Source organism: Corvus moneduloides, chromosome 1 (assembly GCF_009650955.1).
Source record: "Corvus moneduloides isolate bCorMon1 chromosome 1, bCorMon1.pri, whole genome shotgun sequence".
NCBI lineage: Eukaryota > Metazoa > Chordata > Aves > Passeriformes > Corvidae > Corvus > Corvus moneduloides.
This window is the reverse complement of record NC_045476.1, coordinates 149,526,823-149,550,866: the sequence shown is the minus strand read 5'-3', so window position 1 is coordinate 149,550,866 and position 24,044 is coordinate 149,526,823. Positions and strand designations below refer to the sequence as shown.

The 24,044-nt window shown below is 33.6% G+C and overlaps 1 protein-coding gene across 1 annotated transcript in view; it reads left to right on the top strand.

Annotated features, from left to right (window-relative positions):
* Window positions 1–24,044, top strand: part of CSMD3 (CUB and Sushi multiple domains 3) — a 611,488-nt gene that overhangs the window by 250,500 nt on the left and 336,944 nt on the right. The window contains 3 exon segments of the mRNA XM_032131786.1: window positions 6,110–6,187; window positions 10,818–10,905; window positions 22,385–22,509. Of these exon segments, the coding sequence (XP_031987677.1) occupies window positions 6,110–6,187; window positions 10,818–10,905; window positions 22,385–22,509 (291 nt within the window).

The following is a 24,044-nucleotide window of genomic DNA, read 5'->3' as shown; positions in this document are numbered from 1 at the left end:
TACTTCCCTGTCAATTTTCTTCTATGAACTTGTTTTTCCTATTCATGTTTTTTTCAGTTCCTGCAGTTCTTAACTGTTCTTCATTACGCTATTCATGTTTACTTCTATAATTGATATTTGTCTGATGTGTTGTGGCATTACTTTCCCTCAGTATTTCCAGTTTTCTTCTTTTGTCCACAAATTGCTGGTATAAATCAGATGTATTTTAGTTAGAATGTAAAAACCAAATTATCAGTAGTGCAATTATAAATTAATATTAAAATACACATATTAACCATACTTCCTTCATTTTAAATAATTATTTTTTTCAAATTAGAGAAATTGATATATATAAAATATAGAAAATACTAGAAAAACTGTAATTTAGATCATTTTATATTAGTAATACAGTGCAGTAGTTCAATGTAGTAATGCAGTAGTTGCAGTAATTTGAAATATAAATCTTCTATACAATTTGATTTGACCAGGGGACTTTAGAGGTTAAAGGGGCAGAGGATATGGGGAAAAGGGTGGAGGGTGTGGGTAGTAAGTGAAAAACTAAGATCAGCTCATGTAAAAAGTGAAAAATTTATTAGTATGAAAAGTGGATGTTTTCACCACTTTGCAGTCTGTTCATCTTCTGTATGGCTCTTCATATTTAAGAAATTGTTAATCCATGAAGGTCATGCTGTGCTACAAAAACTGATGAAAACCCATGTTCTCTAATGCTGACTTTCAAGGTGCAGAAAGGTTGTAGAAGATAGTGCTACATTAGTTGGTGTGTTGGGTTACAGTGAAGTTTATTTGGGTAATCACTAGATTTAGAGATTTTTCACGTACATTTCTAAAGCCTGAAGTGCCATCATATAAAAATTAAATAAGTTTCTATCTCTTTCCTCCCATGCCCACCCCATCCGTGCAATCCCTTAAAGTGGTGATCTCTAAGATACTTGGATATTCAATACTTGCATTGTTAGAATTTGGAAATGCTGGATAATTAGTTGTATCACATGTGTAGTCAATATGATGTGAATATAAAGAAAACAAAAAAGGAACTGACTTTCATGAGAGTAGTAAGTTCAGTGCATTCAGGCGGCAGATGTACTTCTAGAGGAAATACAATGAAATAGACATATGCCAAAGAGGAACTGGAAGTATCATGCATAATGTATCTGGCATATTTGCACATGCACAGATAATGCTGGGGTCCAAAGTATATGATGCATTTGTTTCTGTCACTAGAAATAGCAGTTGTTGTGAGTAAAATCTGCCATCATCATGTATCGAAGATTTTAAATAATCAGTGAATTACTGGTTCTGCACAAGTCAAAATCAGTTCTACGCTGTATTCCAAACAAATTTTTTGGTCACTTCAGAAAGCAGATGATGAGTTAATTACTCTTTATTTCTCAGATAACTCATTTTCCAATAGTATGATATTTTTGCAGATGTAATTTAAGTAGGGATGTACATACAATCTTGAAATAATGGCTTTGCTGTTATCATATTGTTCTCCATCTCCGTTAGCTGAGTGATAGTGAATATCAAGTAAGAGTAGTTCTGGAGAAGGAAAGGACTTTTTCCATTGTTCTGTATAGTTAATTGAAGTAATGCACCCTGAGTGCCTGCTTTGTATAAAACAGTGGTGGTTTAGTCCTCAGCATTTTAAATATTGTTTATATTTGATTTGAAAATTTACAAAGTATAGAAATGATGAGAGGGACACTTCCTTTACATAAATGCTGTTGCATAACCAAAACAAAGACGCGAATTTACAGGTTGACAGTGTTTTAAATAAATATCCTTCACTTGGCTATATACCCTGATGCTTCTATATTGTAGAATCAAATTTTTCTTGAAATTGATTTCTCATTTGGCTCTCAGGACACACTTTTTCAATGAAGTCAGAACTGTGTCAACTGAACAATCTTCATTCAAAATGAATTTTTTTTCTAGTGTTTGAGAGCTTGCTGTACTTAAGGTTGTTATTCAGATTTTACATCTAAGTGGGGGTTTTTATGATATATATACTTAAAACTTATTTACATGAGGCCCTTTTTTAATGCAGTACCTATCCTGAAGTATAAAATGCTGGAATTGTCAGACTTAGTCCTCTCTTACAAGTGTTTGTATGTAGCATGTCTGTATACATGCAAATATGAATTTGCATAAATATACACAATTACACAACCTTTTTATTAAAGAAAAAAAAGACAATATTTTAATTTTTACGTGTGCCTAAAATTTTCCCTGTAAGTGTTAGAATCTTCATTATCTTACATGGGAGACAATTTTTGGTGAAAAACTTCAAGAAAATAATTCTGAACACATTTCACTTTTAATTGGCTGCTTGAAAAGTGTACGTGTCTCTCATTTGTCTATTGACTGAATGTTAGTTCACACATCTGTAACGCAAAAGTTCTTACCTGGACTTTCTTCGTTACTGGGACTGTTCATATCCTTCCCTCCTTAGTACAGCATTCAGTTCCATTTTCCTTATTTACAGAAAATATTGCGCCTTCTAGCCTTAGAAAAAGTTACAGAGAAAGAGTGTGAGAGAGAGAAAGTGTGAGCTGTTCAGTGTGAAGAAGTGAAGGCTTTGTGGAGACTTTGGAGCACCTTCAATTACCTGAAGAGGACTACGAGAGAGCTGGAGGGGGGCTTTTTATATGGGCATTTAGCGATAGAGCAAACAGGGGATGGCTTTAAGGCTGAAAAAGGTGTAGGTTTAGATTAGATATTAAAAAGTTCTTTACTATGAGGGTGATGAGGTACTTGAACAGGTTTCCCAGAGAAGCTGTGGATGCCCCATTCCTGGAAGTGTTCAAGGCCAGGCTGGATGGGGCTTTCATCAAGGTGTTATATTGGAAGGTGTCCCTGCCCACAGCAGGGGACTTGGCACTAGATGATCCTTAGGTCCCTTCCAACCCAAACCATTATATAATTCTATAATAATAATTCTGTATTTTTATTAAAGTGACTTGAACTACGAATAAAGCGTGAGCAGTGTTGAGCAGAAATCCCAAGATGGATGCTTAAATTATTTTCAGGGTTTTGACATAATCTCTGATTTGGTTTCACAGAGTTCCAATGCTACTTGTTATGCTTCATCCAGTCATGTGATCAAAAATAGATTCAGGATTGACAGAGATTTTTTTGGGTAGATGTTCACCAGTGTTCCTTCTCCTCCAAAAATAAACAGCGCAAATAAACACACCTGCTGTCCTTATCTATAAATTTAAAACAAACCAACCAACCAAGCTAGAAGCCACATGTATTTAAAGCATTATTAAAAAAAAATTTAAGCGTCTCCTTGCATTATAACACTGAACAATGGTTATGTCATATAGGGCTTTGTAAATTTAGATTATTTTTTAAATATACTAATGTCTTATCACTGCCTTCCTATTATATTGGTATGTCTCCCCAGGAGTATCCTACTTCGTTGGTGTAATCTATTTTCTTGGCTCTTGGCTGTTCAAAAATATGAGAACATACTAGTCTAACCATATTTAACGATTTGTAGCATTGTTACATCTGAACTCTTTTTCTTGAGAGAAATGGGCATATAAACTCATCTCATGCAAAAGTAGGTATCTTAAGACCTGATGAACTGAACTCTTAATGTGTTTTTCTTTGTGGATGGGCTTAGATGCATACAACTACACAGTTTGCTGTCATGAATCCATCCTCTGAGACTTCTGGAAAGTGAAATCCACTTTCAGTACTTACTGTCATGTGTTTGACATGCAAAATAAGCACTATTTTGCCAAGTATAAAGTAATCTATTTATTGGGTAGGGGATGTTTTTTGTGATGGTGGGGTTGTTTTTATGTACATGCACTTGCAGCCCAACATATAGCTTAGTAGTGGCATGTTTGCCATACAAATATCTATAAATTCTCCTTCACAGTGTACTCAGAAACTACTGTTCAGTAAATCAAAATACAAACCCCAGTTAAGAGTAAAATTCTTCTCTTGTAAAGGTGCTTTAGAAAACTGGAATTGCTTGCTTACCTAATGATATTTAATAGCCTCAGCAAAGTGATGCAATGGATTATAAAAGTCTTTGACTGATTTCAGTGCAGTCACCAAGACACTCTTTTAACTATTTTCTGTTCCACCTTACATCTTGTGAACTCTTCTTGTGTACATAAACTAGGAATATGCCATTGTGTTTCAGAACGAGTACAAACAAATGAACAAAAGTACAGGACAGTCTTCCTGCTTTAGTATGTTGTTGTGATGACTTCTGAAAATAAAGGACAAACATGTCTCTAATGAGAGCATTTAAACCCATTCCAGCACCTGAGATCATATATTCAAGACCACTCCCATTTTGCTTAGGTGCTGGAAGAATAATTAAGCCTGTCTTCTGATTCATGAGGAGTTATTTTAGACTGATCCTCAAAGAAAGACAGAAGAGGGTCAGAGCTATAGTACAACATTCCTATTTACGTAGAAATAACATTTTAGAAAGCTCAGATAATGACAAGAAAGCATTACTGTTATTCCAGTATTGCTCTACTGTATGAAGGTAGAGTTGTTGGATCTATGATTTCCACTGAGGATAGAATTGTTTATGGACTTCTTTTAATTTGGAGAGGGGATGGGGCTTCTCCTATTAAGGGTAAAAAAACCCCAAAATCTTGTACTTTGTGGCAACATATATTTCACTTCTGCAAATAATGTATTTCCCAGAACCATTATCATATAATATATGACATTATTGCTGGGAAATTATCACATATATATATATATACACCATCAATGTTTATAAGTTACGTTATAATAACACACAAGTAAATTTGCATTTTGCCTTTTGAGATAATAGTGATTTTGTATTTATAAGAAAATATGGTCTCCAATCAGAAGTGTAAAAAAAATTTATTAACATATCCTGTACCTATCCTATAAATTGTCTTCCTTAGTAGTACCCTCTTTCTTCTGAATCTGGTTCTGCTCTTGTGATTAGTAATAATACTTTTATTTATAAAAAGATAACAACAGTATTTAGCTACTCTGTTATTTATACCTAATGTAAAGGTTCTTTGAATATCCATTGATTTTCTGTAAGATGTAATGGGTATGAAAAATTCTTTGACAACATACAGTCTATCTTCTTATGTTAAGTTCTCCTAGATGTAGTTCCTTTAATCTATTCTGTCTTCATCAGCAGTATTTGCTTGTAGCCAAGATAAAACATAATCTTCCATATAGCTTTTTAAAAATATATAGTTGCTATAGTGGCTATAAAGCCACTTAAGTAATAAATTATATATATATAAAGCCACCTAAAATCAATTTATACTTAACATTTAGAATTGTTTAAGAAGGTCCATTTTAATTTATAATTCACTGCTCACATGCCAAGCATATTAGAGACGAGGCACTTAGTTTAATGACTGAGAAGGAAAGTTTCTTGTGGTGTTTTTGCTTATTCTTGCTTACATTTTTTTATATATGTTAAGTTTTGGATTTATTCTCTTTTTATTAGTTTTTTCTTTCAAAGATATTTTGAGGCCACAAGGTTGGCCTGGATTAACTGTGTATATCATAAAGCCAGTCCACAAGAAGGACTTTTACAGAAACAAATGAGCTGTAGGCTTAGGGGAGAGGTGGGAGATAGCTACCTTCCATATCACATTTTGCAAATAACAGTTTTCAAGCTAGAAAGACCAGCTGCAGAACCAACAGCAGGACAGCAGACTGTATTTTATTTTCTATATTCAAATATCTTTTTTCTTCTTTTTGGTTCCCAACACAGAAGAAACAGCTATTTTAGAGCAAACATATTTATAATCCTTTTCATTTTCCAAGTTCCATAAGTGTGTGACAATGTTTTACACAATTATGTGGTGCATGGAAATAAAAACTTTTGGCCATACTTTTTTAAATTGGTTATGCAGGAGAACAATTAACTTGCAAATATCACTCCTTTCCTTTGTCAGGTATACAAATTGGTCTCAATATTTATTTTTGTAAATTGTTTCACACCAAAGGTATAAAATCTGAACTTGTGAGGTAGCCAGTACTCTAATTTGTATATACTACCATGATAAAATTTGTCAAATGAAATATTTTAGATTGTATTTCCTGATACATGTTTTGTTTTTGTTTTTTTAACTAGTGAAAAAGGCCATAGATTTTAAATCTAGAGGATTTAAATTGTTTCCAGGGAAAGACAACAGCAACAAGTTTTCTATCTGTGAGTGTATTCCTTTTTTGTTACTTTTTTCTAGTGCAAGAGTGAACTTTGTGGTGTATTGTTTGTGTGTAATTATTTATGTATTTCTTATAATAGAACTGGTTTCTCCAGTCTGCATGGTGAATTTTTAAGCATGGTTCTACTCTAAAGACAGACTTTCTATAAATCTGGCATTGTAGAAGGACACATTATTTTGTCGATAATTTCACAATAAATTTACAGTATTTGCAAGGAAATAAATACTCAGCCTCCTAGGTGTCAGCTGTAAATTCAGCTGTGAATAGGAGATCTATTACTTTAATTGAACTCTAGTAGTAGCATCAAATGCTGTGCAAACTAAAGTATATCCTCATTTACAAGTGCACAACAACATATGAGGTCACTTTTTGACTTTTTTTTTCTTATTCATTAAGTTTGACATTTTAACTGATTAACTAGGTGTAGCTTTAAAAATTCTGGAGATGCTTGGTGCCTTCAATTTTAATTACAGAAATTAGAAACTGAAAGTGCTTGACGTCTCAGTGGACGAAGTCCTGATTAAATTGTAAGGAGGAGTCAGGCAACTTTCTACCACAAATTAAATAGGTGTGTCTCTAAATATATTAAAAGGATACTTTTGAAAAAGAATGTGCCATTTTTATAGAGGCCTTTTTGGAATAGAACCACATTGTAAATATTTTAGAAGTAAATAAAATAGACTAAATATTTAACATATGTTGGATTATACTACATTTCATTATTCTTCACAGGACTGAAAGGACTTGCTTTTGAAGCTCCCTAGGTTGGACATGTTTGCACTAATTATTTGTTTAAAGTATCAATGATGGATTCAGTTTGCAGAATTTAGCAGGATACATTAGCACACATTTTAACTTTCGGTGTTAGATTTTAAACTGTCAAGGTATTAGATATGTTTTCTTTTTTTCAGAGAAAGATGTCTTTAAGAAGAAAGACTCTTTAACATTTACCAAGTCAGAAAAATAAAGCAAAGCACACTTCTGTTCAATTTTTGTAATGTCATGTATTGCCATATTCAACTTGCCTGTCAACTGCATCACCTAAATAGCTCTGTAAGACATTTCTGGTTTTTTTGAAAACTTTGTATCAAGACATTTAAAAACAAATATTCTTCTTATACCTATTGGGTGAATGGAAAACAGACTGATTATGCAAAAGAAATAACACTAAGATAATTACAGTAGTGTTTATAAAGTACATCACTTAGATCTCTGTCTGACGGCCCATCTGCGATTCTGTAGTTACAAATAGTAATACAATAATAATACAATGGATGATAAAAGAGATTGCTTATTTTGCACCAGTCATTACATTTTCAATTATATCAACTCTAACAGGAACTCCATATTTATAATGAAGTGCCAGATACTCATTATATCCAAAGCTGATTATTATTAAATAAGCAATGAAATTTATCAACATATTTTTGAAGGTCTTTAGATAATTTCATATGTTATGATATTCTATATGAAGCTGGAAACTTTATCTTTTAAACTCTTCATCTTTTTTGTTGTTGATTATGCAGAATAGATTATCTATATGAGTCAATAATAAGTGAAGGTGAAAACCTTGGTGATTTGTACTTTTAGTGATCATAATCTTGTCATAAATAGATAACTAAGGTTTCATATTGTAATCTAGCATTTGATTCTCAAGTCACTTTGGTAGCTGAGGATGTTGAAGAGATAGTATTTTGTAAGAAGCTTATGTATTTGGCTGTTGACTAGATAATTTTCTCAGTGTGGCCTCAGCTGGGTCTGTACTTTCATTACAAAGGCAGATAGGGTCCTTTAAAAAACAATGACCAACATTCAACTCTTAGTGAAAATAGTGATAAGTGAATATCTATTTTACATTATGCCTTGTATTAGCAATGTCTTTAGAAATTTTCATCTAGCATTCTCATCTGTATGTCCTTTCATTATTTTACATCTTTTTTTTAATTATTTTTTTTAAGTTGTATAACATTCAATACTAATGCACACGTGATTTGCACAGAGCAAAGCCAGAATGATGATATTTGATATGATGATTCACTTTGAAACAAGTATGCATCAGCTTCAGTTTAGAAGTGTTGACCCTAACAAATGAATTAATTGGCAGATCTAATTCAATCTGAATTAGAACTCTGAAGTTTCTTGATACCAGTTTCATGACCAGACTATGAATGAATGCTTTGCCTAGATGCATTTAATTTACTACAGGAAACCCTTTAATTGCTTATTGTCATATGAGCATCTAGGGTGTAAAACAAAAATATATTGACAGTTATCTGTGGAATTACATAGGGCTGGAGACTGAAAATTCAGGCATTATGTCTATAAAAGTTACATGAATACAAAAATCCTAAAATGTGAAATTACTTTTCACTAGGTACTTAACAGAATGGGTTTAAGATTGTGCAAATGCACTTTGCAATTGGGATCAAATCAGAAATCAATATTTACCTCTTTTTCTTTTGTATTTTTACTGCAGTATATGTATGAATTATTTTTAAAATTAATTATTTTATTGATTTTCTTTAAAACTAGCCTTTATATTTTTATTTATGAATATTGTTAATTCCATAAATTTAAAATTCTATTTTGTAGAGTATTTCTAGGAAGGAGACTTTATACAGAAGGTGTCGAAAACTAATATGATTTTCAAGCTTCTATTTCTAGAAGAAATCAAGCTGGTAGAAATCGAAGTGTGTAATAGTTCTTCTGTCTTGCAATCCAGTAGAATGTTCTTTTTATGTGAATATTTGCTCTATTACCTGTGTATGGGGAGACATAATGTACAAAAACAAAATAAGTATTTGAAATATTAAAACATGAATTATAATAAATAGAAATAATATTGTTTAAACACTATTTCTATTTTTTACAGTAAAAATTTCTTCTGTGTGCATTGATATACAATGCATGGCCAAATGGCACCATTATAATTTCTATAATATTATTTTCAGACATCATGAATAATTTTTTAACTATAGGTTTAATATATATCTAATATTTGAAAAGTTTCAATGTCTTCTATATATATGTAGGCTACTTTTGATGATTCTGAGTTTCTCATGTCTCATAATGAAGCACCCAGATGTTTCAAAGAGAGAGTTAGTTCTAAATGCTTATCCAACAAGATGGCCTTGTTAAATGTAGTCTATGGAATTGCAGTTGTCAGAGAAAGATATATATTCCAACACTAGCATTAACATGGGTTTCTGTAGCAAGTATGCTTTCATCACATGTGCACCTCTTGGAGGAGGAAAAGACTGAAATCTGAAACCAGGAGGAAGACTCCTCCTGGCCCAAAAGTCCCCTAACATGGAAATCCAGAGGAACAGAGATTGCCTTGGTTTGCTTTTAGAGCAACCTTTGACATATTACAGGTGTTTTGGGATGGAGGAGAGAAAATACTGTGGTTCCAGCTGACAAGTGCTGAGCTTGGTAGGTTTTTGGAGCAGTGTGCCACGTTGAGCTGTTTTCTGTTTAAGCCTCTACAACATTTGCATTTGGCCTTTGGCTTCTTCAGGGATGCAAAACTAATTCTTCCCTTTCTGTGTGTGCAAGAAGACAAATTTCAAGGAAGAGAAACCTCCAAGTATTCTGAATTATATTCCTCTTCATTAAAAGCTGAAATTTAATCAACACCCTTTAGAAATATAGTTAGAATACACTTTTTTTTTTTTAATCCAGTAGTAGGATTACCCTGATTGCATGCAAACCTCTTCCTTAAAGGGAAGTAAAATTCTAGTACTGCAAATCCACTGGTCTAGTTCATCAGTAACAAAGATGAATAAAGGTTAATGAAAATTACTTGGCTTCATGTCAACTTGTTGGGTTTTTTTAAATATTTTTCCGTCAAGCCATGAATTCATCAAATAGCCTAGTAACTTCCTTTGCTAATTTTTCAGTTTTGTGCATAGGTGGTTGAATATGCTGAGGGTTAGATTGTTACATACAAATTTCTGGAAAAAATACGGAGAATGGTTCACAGGAAGTTTCTCTCTGAAACCATTTTAGTTTATTGAAAGACAAATTTATGCAAATCAAACTGGCATTTTGAGTTTTCCTTCAGATCACCATATTTTGGGAATATATACATTTTCAATACTGATTAAGGACAATTCTCTCAGCAGAAGCTTATGCATTCAAGTTTTATTATAATTCAAGGAGAAAAGGTCAGCTCTTAGTGGAGATGACATTTGTTAGCGTATGTTCAGAATAAAATCTTACAGCCCTAAACCTGATGAACACTCCTTTAAATGTTAATGTTTCTAGAGAAATAAAAATAACATTTCCATTCAGATTCAATAATATTGCAAACAAACAAAATAGCTGATTAATACATCTGATAAAAAACTTGTGTTACTTTTTTGGAAAAAAAATCAGAAAATGCATGCTTTTTTTATTATAGCGAGGAAAAACGTATGTATTGAAACCAGAGTTTATAAGGGTGATCATATTCTGTAGAAATTCTGTTTTAAAAGATCCAAAATGGAAAGAATATACTCTTTCGTATATATATAATTGCTTACCTCTGTGTTTTCTAAAAACTTCATTATTTTATCTCTTCTTTTTTTGTTATTTTATTTTATTTTGTTGTTTTGTTTTTGTTTTTTTTCCAGTAAATGAGGGAGGTATTAAACAGGCGTCCAATTTGTGTCCAGATCCTGGAGAACCAGAAAATGGAAAACGGATAGGCTCAGATTTTAGGTAAAATATAAATTATACCATTGTATCATTTCTCTAATACTGAACTTGGAAAATGAATATGTTAAAAATATATTACTGTTGCTGAGTACTCTTTCAAAACTGACTTTCTTAGTAAAAAGTGCATTAGAATTCTGTACAAAATTATGTAATGTAATATAGCATGTACTTAGTATGCAAAAAGATAAAATACCTACTTAAAAGAGATCATGTATCTCTGAAAATCTGGCAAAAATTGGATTGAAGGTAAGTTTACGTTATTTTATCTTGTAATTACTGTGTTAGATTTATAAATATTGAGCATACATGTTGTACTGGAGGTTTTTGCAAAGGACAAAGCAAAACTGACTAGAAGACAAGAAGAACAATAAAACCTTAGAGAAGAAATTTTACATCTTACAGAAATATTCATTGGACTCTAAAAGAGAATACTGCATTTCCTGCAGTATGTTTATCAGGAACCCAGAAGTTTGATACATGTAGACGTATTTCCCTAATAGTCCTCACATTGGTTTAGCACTCTTATTACAGACTATTTTTTAAATTATTTTTTATGTATCCTTTTCTATTTGCAGATATCTTTCAAAGTCCTTATCTTGTAAGATAAAATAGGCTTTCAATACTCTTTCAAAACATTCCCATGTTTCCTCAGTGAACATGACTCCTAATTTCAGTATCACCAGTGGTTGATGAGTAGAGACATATACATAATGAATTTTTGAGAATGTTTTGGATTAATTTTAATCTCTTTTCTGGGTTTCTAATTTTTTTCCTTTTCGATTGTTGAACATTTATTTTAAAGGGTTCATATGCATATTATTTTATATTTGACATATAAAGACACTTAAGACTAAAAGAATTAATCTAAAGCTATGTTCTTGTTTCACATCATATGCTAATTTCATATTATGTTTACAAAACTCTTCAACACACCTCAATGATGAAAGAAAAACAACAAAAGAAGTAGAAGGGAAATAATTTTAAAACTAATTGGTTTTATTACCTTCAGGTTTGTTTGCTACATCTTTTATATTGTACGTATCCCACAACACACTTCTAAGCATTTGAAGATAACTCTTAGAGTAATCTGGATGTACAAAGATCTTACAAAATTACGATACGTCATTCTTTTACATATCTTCTTGTGCATTTTTGTGTGAGTGTTTTGTCTTTTCTCCTTGTAATCAAACAGAAGACAGGACTGACAATTACATCCTAAGTAAATGTGCTAGCTAGAAAACAGTTATAATTTCTCAATTAGTCATAATAGTCTCCCTATTTCTCTAGTTTTGAAAAAAGCAAAAGTTCAATGTGCATTAGAGAAAGCTTTACAATTAATTTTAGAAAAATGTAATTTCTAATGCTAGCTGGCAAAAAAAAGTTGATATTTTCAAAGAAATAAAAAAAAATTAGCTGTATTTAACTGTCACACTTTCTAGAATCATTACTTTGGCTGGTGTATTGTATTTTAACTTCAAAAATATGGCTTGAGAGCAACAGCCTTTGACAGACAACCTGCCAGTTCTTTTCTAGTGTTATCTCTGCAAGTGATCATGAAAAGACCTACTTGCAAAGATTGTTCTAGTTAAACTTATGCGAGGGCAGTATCTCAAAGAAGATATGATGATGATCATGCCCTCATCTTTCTTTTTGGACCAAAATATAAAGATTTCAGTTAGCATTATATTTCACTGTACACTGGGATGATGTATCAGGCTTTCCTATTTCAAATGCATTTATGAGAAAATGAAAGGAGAAGACATTCAAATTACTGAACAATAGTATACAAGATATACAAGTGGAAGAGTCAATATATTTTCCAGTGATTTTTTTCTCTAATTTCTCACTAATCTCGGTGATTTTTTTTCTCTTAAAAAAAAGAAAAGAATCCCCAAATTATCTGTTGGGATTTATACTAGTAAAGAACAGCACTGGTGCACATTAGTAAAACGTACATTTGTCTCAAGCTGAACACTTCATACATTGATAAAGGTCTTATGGGGAACAAAAGCAGACTAAAAATTTTCAGCACTTAATAAAATTCCTTTTTGAGTTAACCTGGTTTTAGTTCTTGCCATTATCATAATGGTTGTTCAATTGCTTCATAAGCTTCCAAAGTAAGAAGGTTACAAATTATTTTAAATAAATAAGTTAGACATTTACATTTAGTTAAAAACATCCAGTACTATGGAAAATCTTTTCCGGGCTGTCTTATACCTGGCAGACAGAAAAATAGCACACTTTTGCCTTTCCCTTCTTGAAGTCACTCTCTCTGTAATGAAGGAAATAGCTTTACTTTAAGCTTGTCTCTTTTTTTCCTTTCTGAAAAGAAAGTGACAATTCCAATTACAATGCCTTCATTTGAAAACATAGTATTTTGAAGAAGGGTTTAGTTCTATCTCTATTAATTTAATTTCTGTAAAATTTAATATATTTTAGAGAAGAGCATGCTCTTGTCACATCTCCTCAGCTTTCTTCAAATGTGAAGGTGCAGGTTTGGAAACATTGTATTGCAGTTTTACTTCTGTTTTCATTTCAACACTACCTGCTCTCAGCACATTCATTTCCTCTTACATGGTTCTTACACAGGCTTAGAAAATCTGTAATGCAAGCTCTAAGACAAACTGGAGTATTCCACGACATTATTTGGGGCCTGTAATTTCATGTTTACCCTTTTGGATATTTTTTCTAATGTGAAAATTCCGCACAGCTGTCTTTTGGAGTATTAAAGGCATTGCTTCTGATGCTAGATGCCTATTTGAGCATACAAGATTTTGCATGTTGAAATAAAGTCAAGGAGACTTACTTATAGCTGCCAGCTTTTCCTGTACTGAGAAAAATATTTTACTTTAGAAAGAAAACTTCCCTTCCCCAGGAGTTTCTTAAAATTTTAGAAACAACAGTGATTATTCTGCTGAAATTTCAGATTTTACTTTACTTGTCACCTAGTAAAATAAACATTTTCCACGTGTCCAGTTTTAGAATCAATGCCACTCTGTAAAATATAATATGTAATAGATAAAAAGTTTTCACGGGGTCTTGTTTTTATTTTTCTTTGTTTCTATGGGAATAAATATATCCAGATGAATTATCCTTGAACAGGTGTTTTATTGTGAGGCAACCGTGTTCTTCCACCACCATCTCAAAGTTCTGTCTTCATGATATGGATGAATGAGCGCTTCTCTATCCCTCTACCTCTGTAGTGTGGTCCAACTAGGATTTAAAGATGAGATTCTGATCAAACTTGTATCACAACAAAGCAGTGAATACTGTTGGACAAAAATGCTCGTGTAGTCTTAAAAATACATATTATACTAAGAGAAGGAAAAATATGAAGTTTATGATAAGGACAATTTATTTTACCAACGGGTGACTTAAATGATAATATATTCTTTCATTTTATATTATAAATTAATTTATAGTTATTTTCTTTGGAAGAATGAAGTTCAACATTAATTGACTAGATTGACTAGAAGTTTCACTCTTGATTTTCCTTAAATCTTCTCTGAATCACCTATCATTCTCTGCAGATATGCAATGTGAGCTTCCAGACTCTGAAACTTGAAGCGAAACATCCTGAAAAATTAACAAAACTTGATTTGCAGCGTGCAATATGAGGCTAGTTTATAGGGGATCTGTGCACCTATCACTTTTTAACAGTTAAGTGGTTCCTTTTTCTAGGACAAGTATCTGACAGTACAAGCTTTGTGAGAAAAGATGACTTTTTTTTTTAAAGATGAATTACCAATGACCTCTAGAGTGTCAGGAAATCCTCTGAAACTGAAATTTAGTTGTCACTTTAGCTTTTTCAGCATACAGTAAGGATTTTTCTTGATCAGAAGTTTGGAAGAGTTAGATATTCCAACACTATTATCATGGAATCCTAGCATTTTGCAGTAATATTTCCAAGTAATGTATCAACTGATCTACAAAAATGTTCCTATGGATGGTCTTGAGAGAGAAGCTGTGACTTAGCTCAGTTCTCATACTGTGACTCAAAGAGACAATAGCAGAACCTATCTGTATCTTGCACATAAACAATTGTGGATCAGTAGTGTGTAGAAAGTTGCTAGGTTAAAAAAAATATATATTCACTGCACATAATCTTGAAAGCTTACATATCTTTAGTTTATTTTGCTGCCGGTGGAAGAAATAATATATGTGCTGAAATGCTGATTATTTCTTTATGCTGGCATTAAAATATATCATAAATTTGCAATTTGATAGAGATGGACTTTAAGAGCTGATGTTTAGTTATTTCTGGCTGTACGTTTTCTTCTATGGCTAAAAATGGTCTCCTCAAATTTGTTCAGTTGCAAGTATGAGCAGAATAGGTTAATACATCAGAAAGATGGTTTTGATGCCTTGCATAATTGATTATTTCAACAATCATTTAAAGAACCTATCAAATAGTGGAGGAAAAGAACCTAAAATGAGGTAGTTTGCTACACAAATGCCAACTATTAAAATAATACTATTCAGTATAAATTTCATATGAAGTTCAAAAGTTTAAACTTGCTCTTTCTCATCCTTTAGAGATTCTATAGCTTCATTTTGGACTCCTTACTGCTTTTAGTTTCTGTTGTTTAAAGAAGAATCTCAAACTTGAGGCACATGATGAAAACTTTAAAAACAAGATTAAAGTTTTGTCAAATTTGTATACTAACTTCCTTATTTAATATCTATTCATACTTTTTTCCTAATAAAAATGTATCCAAAGTTTGGGGGTTTTTTATGAAAATGCAAACCTAATGGCAATCATTTATTGTCCTATTAGAAATAGAAATTTGCAGATAAAGGTACTGAGAGACACAAGTCAAGCATTCATTTTTGGAGTTATGAACTACCTGAGCACATTATGTTGGATATGCAAAAGCTTTACATTAATTCAGGACAAATTAAGCAGCTTATGTGCATCATAGAAATATTGATTGGAAGGGTCCTTCCAATCCAGAAGGCATCCAGTCCATCCTCCTGCCCAAAGCAGGACTTGATCAGCTGTGGCTTTGTTTAGCCAGTCCTGAAAACTCCCAAGATTGAAGATTTCACAAGAGTTTCAGTATGCTGTTCCAGCTCTGCGTGGCTTTATTGAAGGAAATCTCTTGTAAAGTAAAATCTGAATCTTCTAAACTGTTCCTTGTATATTATCTGACACATTTAGAAAAGCTTGGCTTCATTATCTTTGTAATGGCTCCTGAAATAGTTATGCTCTGCTATCAGATAGTACCTTAGCTTTCTCTTTGTCAGACTAATTAAGCCTAGATGCCTTAACTTTTTACTGTAGATCCTGTGCTTTAAGCCTCTGACTAACCTCCAAACTCTTGAGTTTTTACCAGTCTCTCTCTTGAAGTGAGAGGCAAAATATTGGGCTTAATATTGCAGATATAGCTTCACCAGCTGAGTAATAAATTCACTTGATCTGCTGCCACCACTTCTAGTACTGTTAAATATAGTTTGTTTTATTCATGATGAGAACACATTACTGATCAATACTGCAGAACATTGTACCTCTACTTGTTGAGTTTCACGGGATTTCTGTTGGCCCAGTGCTGGACTCTGTCAGGCTTCTGAATTGAAGGTCTGCTCTTCAGTGTGTCAGCTACTTTTCCTACTTAATATGATCCATAAATATATAGATGCATAAATTCTGTCTCACCATCAAGACTGAGGATGAAAATATTAAACAGCATCAGACATCATATTGATTTCCTAATGCTCAGCTTATTACTGTCCACCAGCTGAATTTGAAGCCATTGATTCCTACCCTTTAAGCACAGCTGCCAGGCCAATTTTGAATATATATCTATTCAGTGCATATTTTGTCAGCTCTCAAAACACACTGCTGTAAAAGGTGTTCTCAGAAACCTTGCTGATGTTAAACGCTGTTACACTAAGCACTGTTACATCTTCCACTTGGCCATGTAGCCAATCACTCTGTCATAGAAAACAATCAAGCTGATAAAATATAATTCAACTTTGGTAAATCTGTGTACATGTTCTTGATTTCCTGTTCATGCTTTACTAGAGCAGATGTTCTTTCCAGAGATCAATGTAAGATTCCTAGTATCTCCTTGCCCTTTTTAAAAGTTCATGTAATGTTAGCCTTTCTAAAATCAGTAGGAACATCTCATCATAGTTTTTCATAGATGATACTCACCTTGCTCAGACTCAGTCAGATTTTTCAGCACCTGTCACGAACTGCAGCTTGGCAGTGCTGGAGTGAGGTGCTGCGGCCTTCCGAAAAGCATCTCCAAGGCAAAGCTGCTTGGCAGGGCCACCGCACACTCACTCACGTGTGCACGCACACACACACGGATAGCTCCAGTAAATGGGTCGATGACAAAGAGCCATGAAGGGTCTTTGTATGGGGTTCCATGGGAGGATTTTAATGCAGCTGCACTCGTGAAGGGTTCCAGGGATGAAGTCAAAGAACACGGGAGGATCCAGGTTTATATACGGGAGCGGATCGAGCATCAGACACCAATGATTTGAGGGCATGGGGGCGGTACACAGGCAGGGCTAGGGCATGGGGGACAATGGGGAACGCTGAGGGAGTGACGATGGGGCAGGGCCAATGGGGGAACAGAGAGTGGAGAACTTTCTAGAGCATGGGACATATAAGGTAACAAAGGGGCGGAGAGGCCAATGGCCAACCAGGAAAGCAGAACTGGGGTACATTAACATAGCAAAGCAAAGCGCCTGGGGGAAGCCTTTCTTGTCACCCTAACCTGGAGGTTCTTTTGTACTTAGGGACAGTCCTACCAGTGGACTTTCTTTGTTCCATAGGCTCACCAGCTGCCACAAGCAGCCTTTGGTGAAAGCTATCTGGCCCCCTGCCCTTGAATACAGCTACTTCCTTTTACCTGTTATTTCCTAGTATTGGTTGTTACTCTTCTTCACAAATCATGTTGGTACATGCAGAAGCCTAGGAGTACATCTGCTGTAGAAATTGATGCAGAAAGGCATTTAATGCTTCTGCCTTTTCCATATTGTATTTCAGCACTACAAGATTGCTTTATCCATTTACAAATGAACCCACATTGTATATGAACTTCCTTTTGTGACCAATATACCCAAAGAAGCTCTTTTGCTTACCAATATGCCTTACCAGTCTTAGCTTTAGCTAGGCTCTCATCGAAAAAGTCTAATTTAGTCACTCAGGGATTTCTAAAATAATAGATCTAGTTCAGAAAGTTCATTAACCATAAATGATCAGAAGATGAACTATAAATGGTTCCTGTATTCTAAAGATTTTCTCTAAGCATTGGCTTTTCATCACTTACAGTGTTAGCATACTGACCTAAATGAACCTATCTGGCCATTGAGTGCATCCACAGACAATTATTTTTATGAATATATTCTGCTTCTGAAATTTTTTGAGATTTTCATACTATCCTTGAGATTTTTCTTTTTTTGGTGATGTATATCTATCTTGTGTACAACAATGAACAACTTCATAGCTCTATCATGCTTCACTTCTCTTGAGATTTACAAAGCAGATATAGTCTACTCACACTTTTAGGGGGCTTCATCTGGTAAGCAGTTTGGATCAAATATAAGTCAGGAAATCAAACCATCCTTATTTTTCCACACGATTTTTGGTCATTTGTTCCCACAATCTGTTTATGGACTACTCTGCCAGTTTTCTCTAAACTAATATTTCTCTAAAATAATACCTGCCCACAGTTCAGAGGTTCTCCTAAAACCAGCTTCCATGATCTGATTTTCTCACTCCACAATTTTTTTAATTCTCTTACATACCAGAAGGCTGAGATCAGATCTCTCACATGTCCTCCTACAGTACCTCTGGATATGTAATAGATATAATCAATTTTAGCCTATCGAGTATCTCCCTTTGTCCTATAACATGATGCTTAAATCATTTGGGATTCTGCCAAAGAAAAAGAAAATAAAAAATAAAAACTTAAAGCCCTACTGAAATTGCTGCTATGTCACCACACCACACAAACCCTAACCCTAACCCTTGGCCTATCTTTTTTTCATTTTGTCTTAGAGCTAATAATTATTTCCTGGTAATTTGCATGTCCTTTTTGAATCTTCATCATATTCACCCCATGTGCCTCATGCACCCTCCAGTGGAGGTACATAGAGGGTGTATGTACTCTTCTTGTACTCAAGTTTCAAACTTCTTTTAGAGAAAGACGAATTTCAAACTGAAATCTTCCAGGTCACAGGTTAAAGGTATTGGAAAAAAAAATATCATCATCAGAAACAAGAAGAATCTCTCCTTTGATCATTGTATGGACCATTCACTTAAGAGTTGGACTCCATGATCCTTGTGGGTACTTTCCTACTCAGAATATTCTATGATTCTGTGATTCTCTGATACTAGACAATTTTGTAAGAATTGCTGGGTTTCCATTTTTAAGAGTGTATACATAGATAATGACAGCAAAATATTAAAAAATTGTAATCTTGACTATGCTTTTAAGTTCCCAAGAGATGCATTTTCTTAACATTTTCTTGACAAGCTCTCTGTCTTTTTTTAATTGATCCTCCATAGGAACTGATCCCATACTCTTCCATTTTCTTTCTTAGACTGGTACTTTATCATCTGCTTATCTAATTGCCCTTAGTAGGTCTCACTCACACAGCATATGTGTCATAGATTTTGTAAATTATCCAGTCTCGCTCTGAGTCCAGTCATATGCTTACAGTCATATACTATTGAATACCAGTTTAATATCAAAACTGATTTGGACAAGTAAAGTGGACTTCATAATGTAAGTGTTATTTATACTTTTGTAGGTGATAGAAATAATTATCATACTTGTACAGTCTTCATAATCATTCAGACCTCTGGGATTTTTTGCCCATTACACTTTTTTTACCATGAGTTAAATTCTATTTGTAAGTGGTGTACTTCCTGCTCAGCATTTCCTCTTTAAATCAATCCATGGTTAGTTAAAGGAAATATATTTCCATGTTATTTTTCTTCAAGTGTTCCTTTTTTTTTCTAATAATCAAAGAGGCTCAGATTTTCTCAACATGGCTTTCTGAAGCAGATAGATCTTGAGAAAGATATTCTTGTCTTCCCAATTGCTACCTTTTGAACTTTCGTAACCATATAGTCCCTGTAGCAGCTGTGCATAATTTTTTACACTAGTGATAGATAATCTTTGTGTTTCACAGTTTTGAAATATCCTCCAACTCTATGATCTGCCTGGTGGCTCTTTTTCCTCAGTCGCATATCCTTACATTGTAAGGGCCTTTACATTATGTTTACTTTTTCTTTTTTTTTTTGGTTTTTCACTTTTATATCTCCCTTTCTTTTTTGGTGAATTCTGCAACTATTCTTTATCTCATTCTTTCACAAACATTCTTACACAAACAGGAACTGTTTTGGAATGGTTTAGAGCACTGTTATCCACTATCAAATTCTCCTTTTCTGAGATGTCTGTTTAGGTGACTGTATCATCTTTCATGTCCTCATTTCTTATTACCTATGTCTCTGTAAGGCCCAGGTGCTTCCCAGATTCCATCAGCTATTTTTTGCTGACACCATTCCTTTTCAAACATCTAACATTTCTAACTCCCTTAAGTTAATTCGTGTTCTGTTAAGTATCAATCTTCTTTAGTAGCTTTTTCCATCATAGATGCATTTGAATAGATAACCTAACAAAAGTTATTCTTTGGAATGTGTGCTCAGACTTTTTATTTTTCTCTCTGCCTTTGTGAATTGAAGAATTGCAGGACTAAAATGGCCATCTATATGGAAAGAAGAACAGGGCTCGTTCTTTGCAAGCCAAACCCTGCAGAGAAAAATTAATTTTAGTATGTGTTTTAGCAAAAATGAATTTCATACTTTGTGGGATCAAACCCAGATTTGAAGATTCCAGCCAAGCAAATATTGATACTTTGCTTAGAAAGATCTACAAAACATTTTTTTTACAAGTAGATAATGTATCAAACACAAGAAAATGTCATCTATCTGAGAAGGGTCAGGTAACTACATGGCTTAGAGTGTTATGCAGGAAGGCTGCTATAACAAACTCTTAGGGAGTTACTGCACATTTAATCTTAAAATACCCAGAACACTGTATTCACAGTGTAGCCAAGATCTTGTAAACCATGTGTATTTGTAAAACATTTTACACTTTACAGCTGTGACAGACAAGCTTTTAAACCCAGCAAATTGAAATTATGGAGTGTAAGATACTGATGTCAGAGAAAGACCTGATGTATTGGCTATTTTCAGCTGTAATCAGGATTTGAAACCATAATGATATTAAAGGAAAAGAATTATCTCAAGAATATACATTTATGTATTGAGTTATTCAACTTTTCCAATTTGGACTCCACTTCTCAGCCCTCCTCCTCCCTCACCCCCCAGTCCTCCTCTCAGAAAAACTTAACAACCAACCAAAAAAAAAACCAAAAAAAGTTTTTCTGGACTTATGTCTTGCTTTGTCCAGTGCTAAGTTTCCAACACCAGATGTCAGCTTCATATGAAAAGATACAAAATCTTTTCAAGCCAGCATTATAACTTAAGAAATAGTCATAGCTAAACACCTAGAAATATGTTTTTAGAAATACTTTGTTTTCTTCTACTAAATTGAGAAACATATGCCAGTTAAATGAGAAAATCCTTATATTCACCTTGTAACTTTCATTATCTAGTAGTACATGTTACATTCAGTATCTTGTTACTGGCAAGAGTATGGAGACCACTTCTATGAAGTTAAGATTTCACTGCAAGCTTAATTAAAATCTTAAGCTACTAATCAAAATATAAAACAATGTTATTCTAGTATTTTTACAATAATCCAAATTAATATATTCCTCCTATTATTAATATTAATAGTTTCTCTTACTAATAAGAGGAAACTCTTATTAATATTATTCTACTTTTTAAATACAAGAAACATTATTCATATCTAGCCCTTCTCTCTGGTATTGTGCTCCCCCTTTCAATGCCCCCCAGTTTTAATGTCAAAACTCCAGATTTCCTCAAGAAGAATCAGAGGTGGGAGATATTCACAGCAAACCATTTCTGTCCTGAGGTCTTCACTGGGAGGAATAAAATGTTTATAATAGGGATTTCTTTTTCAGTCTTGTAGTTGACCTTTTGACTTTTCTTTTAGGTGATTCCCTTATATTGCTTTCACATGCTTTCCTAGCTTCAATTTACATAAATAACTACTTCTAGTTACACAGTGTCCAGGTTTGTCAAATTTTTAATATATGGAGGTCTTATGTTAGGTTATAAATAGTCACTTAACCTCCAAATGACAGTTAAAAGAAGTAAACCAGCTCCAGCCAAAGTAGGCCCAGAGGGGACTGAACGTTGTGTACAGTTAGGCTAGTACATAGCTTTCAGCCTTTTACTACTGAGAGTAGAAATTTCTGGATTACATGTTTGTATCGTTTGTCAGGACTGTCATATCTAAAGGAATGGAAAAAATTGACTGCTATCTATTTTTTTTAAAATGCTTCTTTTTATGTCATTGTTTAATTTTAGCTTGGGAGCAACAGTACAGTTCTCCTGCGATGAAGATTATGTGCTACAAGGTTCCAAAAGTATCACCTGTCAAAGGATAGCTGAAGTTTTTGCTGCATGGAGTGATCATAGACCTGCGTGTAAAGGTAAACAAATTCTTACCCTCACAGTGATTTTTCCATTTTGCATCTATCCATTGCTTGATAGGGAATCCTATTAAATATTTTGTAAATACCTGAAATTTTAATCCTAGTGTTCCAGTTTCTTAGTTAAAAAGGATTTACCTATGCTGTTTTGTTTAACATGAACTTTGTATTTCAGTATGCTTGTTTAACTAGGCACCTTACATTATGAATTTTGCTTCATAAGGAGTGGATGAAAACCTATCACATGCTAAATATTAGGGCTTATCAAGATGGATATCAAAATTGCAGTGATTTCATATAAAATCAGTAGTTCATGAAGTTTCTTCATTACCCATTTTACAAACAGATGAGAAATTCTTGAATTTATAATAGATAAGTAGTGGAGAAGTAAGTCTTCAACTGGTTTTGACTCTGAGCAAATGGATAAAGGGCAAGAAATTCAGTAAGAGAAGAAAAACACAAAGGAATTTTACTGAATATATTTGATATATTAAAATATATTAATGTATTATAATAATATAATTATAATAATATATTCAACTTAATACAATGGCAAGTAGTATGATGAATAACTGAATCAAGGAATGAAGGTATTAGTGTATAGGTACATATCAGATATTAATACGTGTAATGAAAATATTAGTGTGCACAAATACACAGAAATTGTCATAAATACAATATTTTTTTCTGTATTTCAAACTTACAGTGCTAAAAGCAAGTGTCTGTTCGGAATATTTCAAATTAGTATGAATAACAGACCTTGGAGGTCAAAGACTTAGATTTCATTCCACTATAGAATGACGTGGTTCCTTTGAGACCTTCACTATGTGGCTACACCTAGAAAAGGCAGCAAACAGAGCTCATAACTCTTCTGCAGCTGTGCTTTACATCCCAACTCTGCCCCAGAGGGTGGACTCACATGCTCAGATGGAGCAGCAAATTGTCTAGAACACTCACTGTTTTCCCCCTTCTGACTTACTTCCCACACATAGATACAGGCTGCAAGGAGTCATACAATTTCATATTAAATATATAAAGTCATGCTTGGCATTAGTGTCACTCATGACCTTAATGTCTTCAGCTACTGATCCTAAATGAGGAGCCTTCCTCTCACCTCTCTACTCTCTACTTGTTTCCAGGTGTCTGGTGTGACTTCAAACAAACTCATCACCAGAGTATTGTTTCTCTGAGGGTGGTACAAAAGTGACATTCTTTCTAGAGGCTAATGTGAGGGAAGGAACAAGCCTTCATCCAGCAGCAGCTGAATCTTCCTGTGTTCAGTATTGATCAAATAAACATGCTTTGTTAAAGCGTAATGCAGCTCTAGGATTATTTCACATATCTAAGTTTAATTTATTTATTCAATTACACAAGATGATCTGTCAGAATACAGTGGAAGAAATAGTTCTTTACCTTTTGCTGTTTATGTGGTGTCATAATAACCACTGGGGAAATAGGATAGGCTCATATTTACTTGAGGTTGCTTGTCAGTTTTACATCTTCATACAGAAAAAGTATATCAATAGAGCAATCAG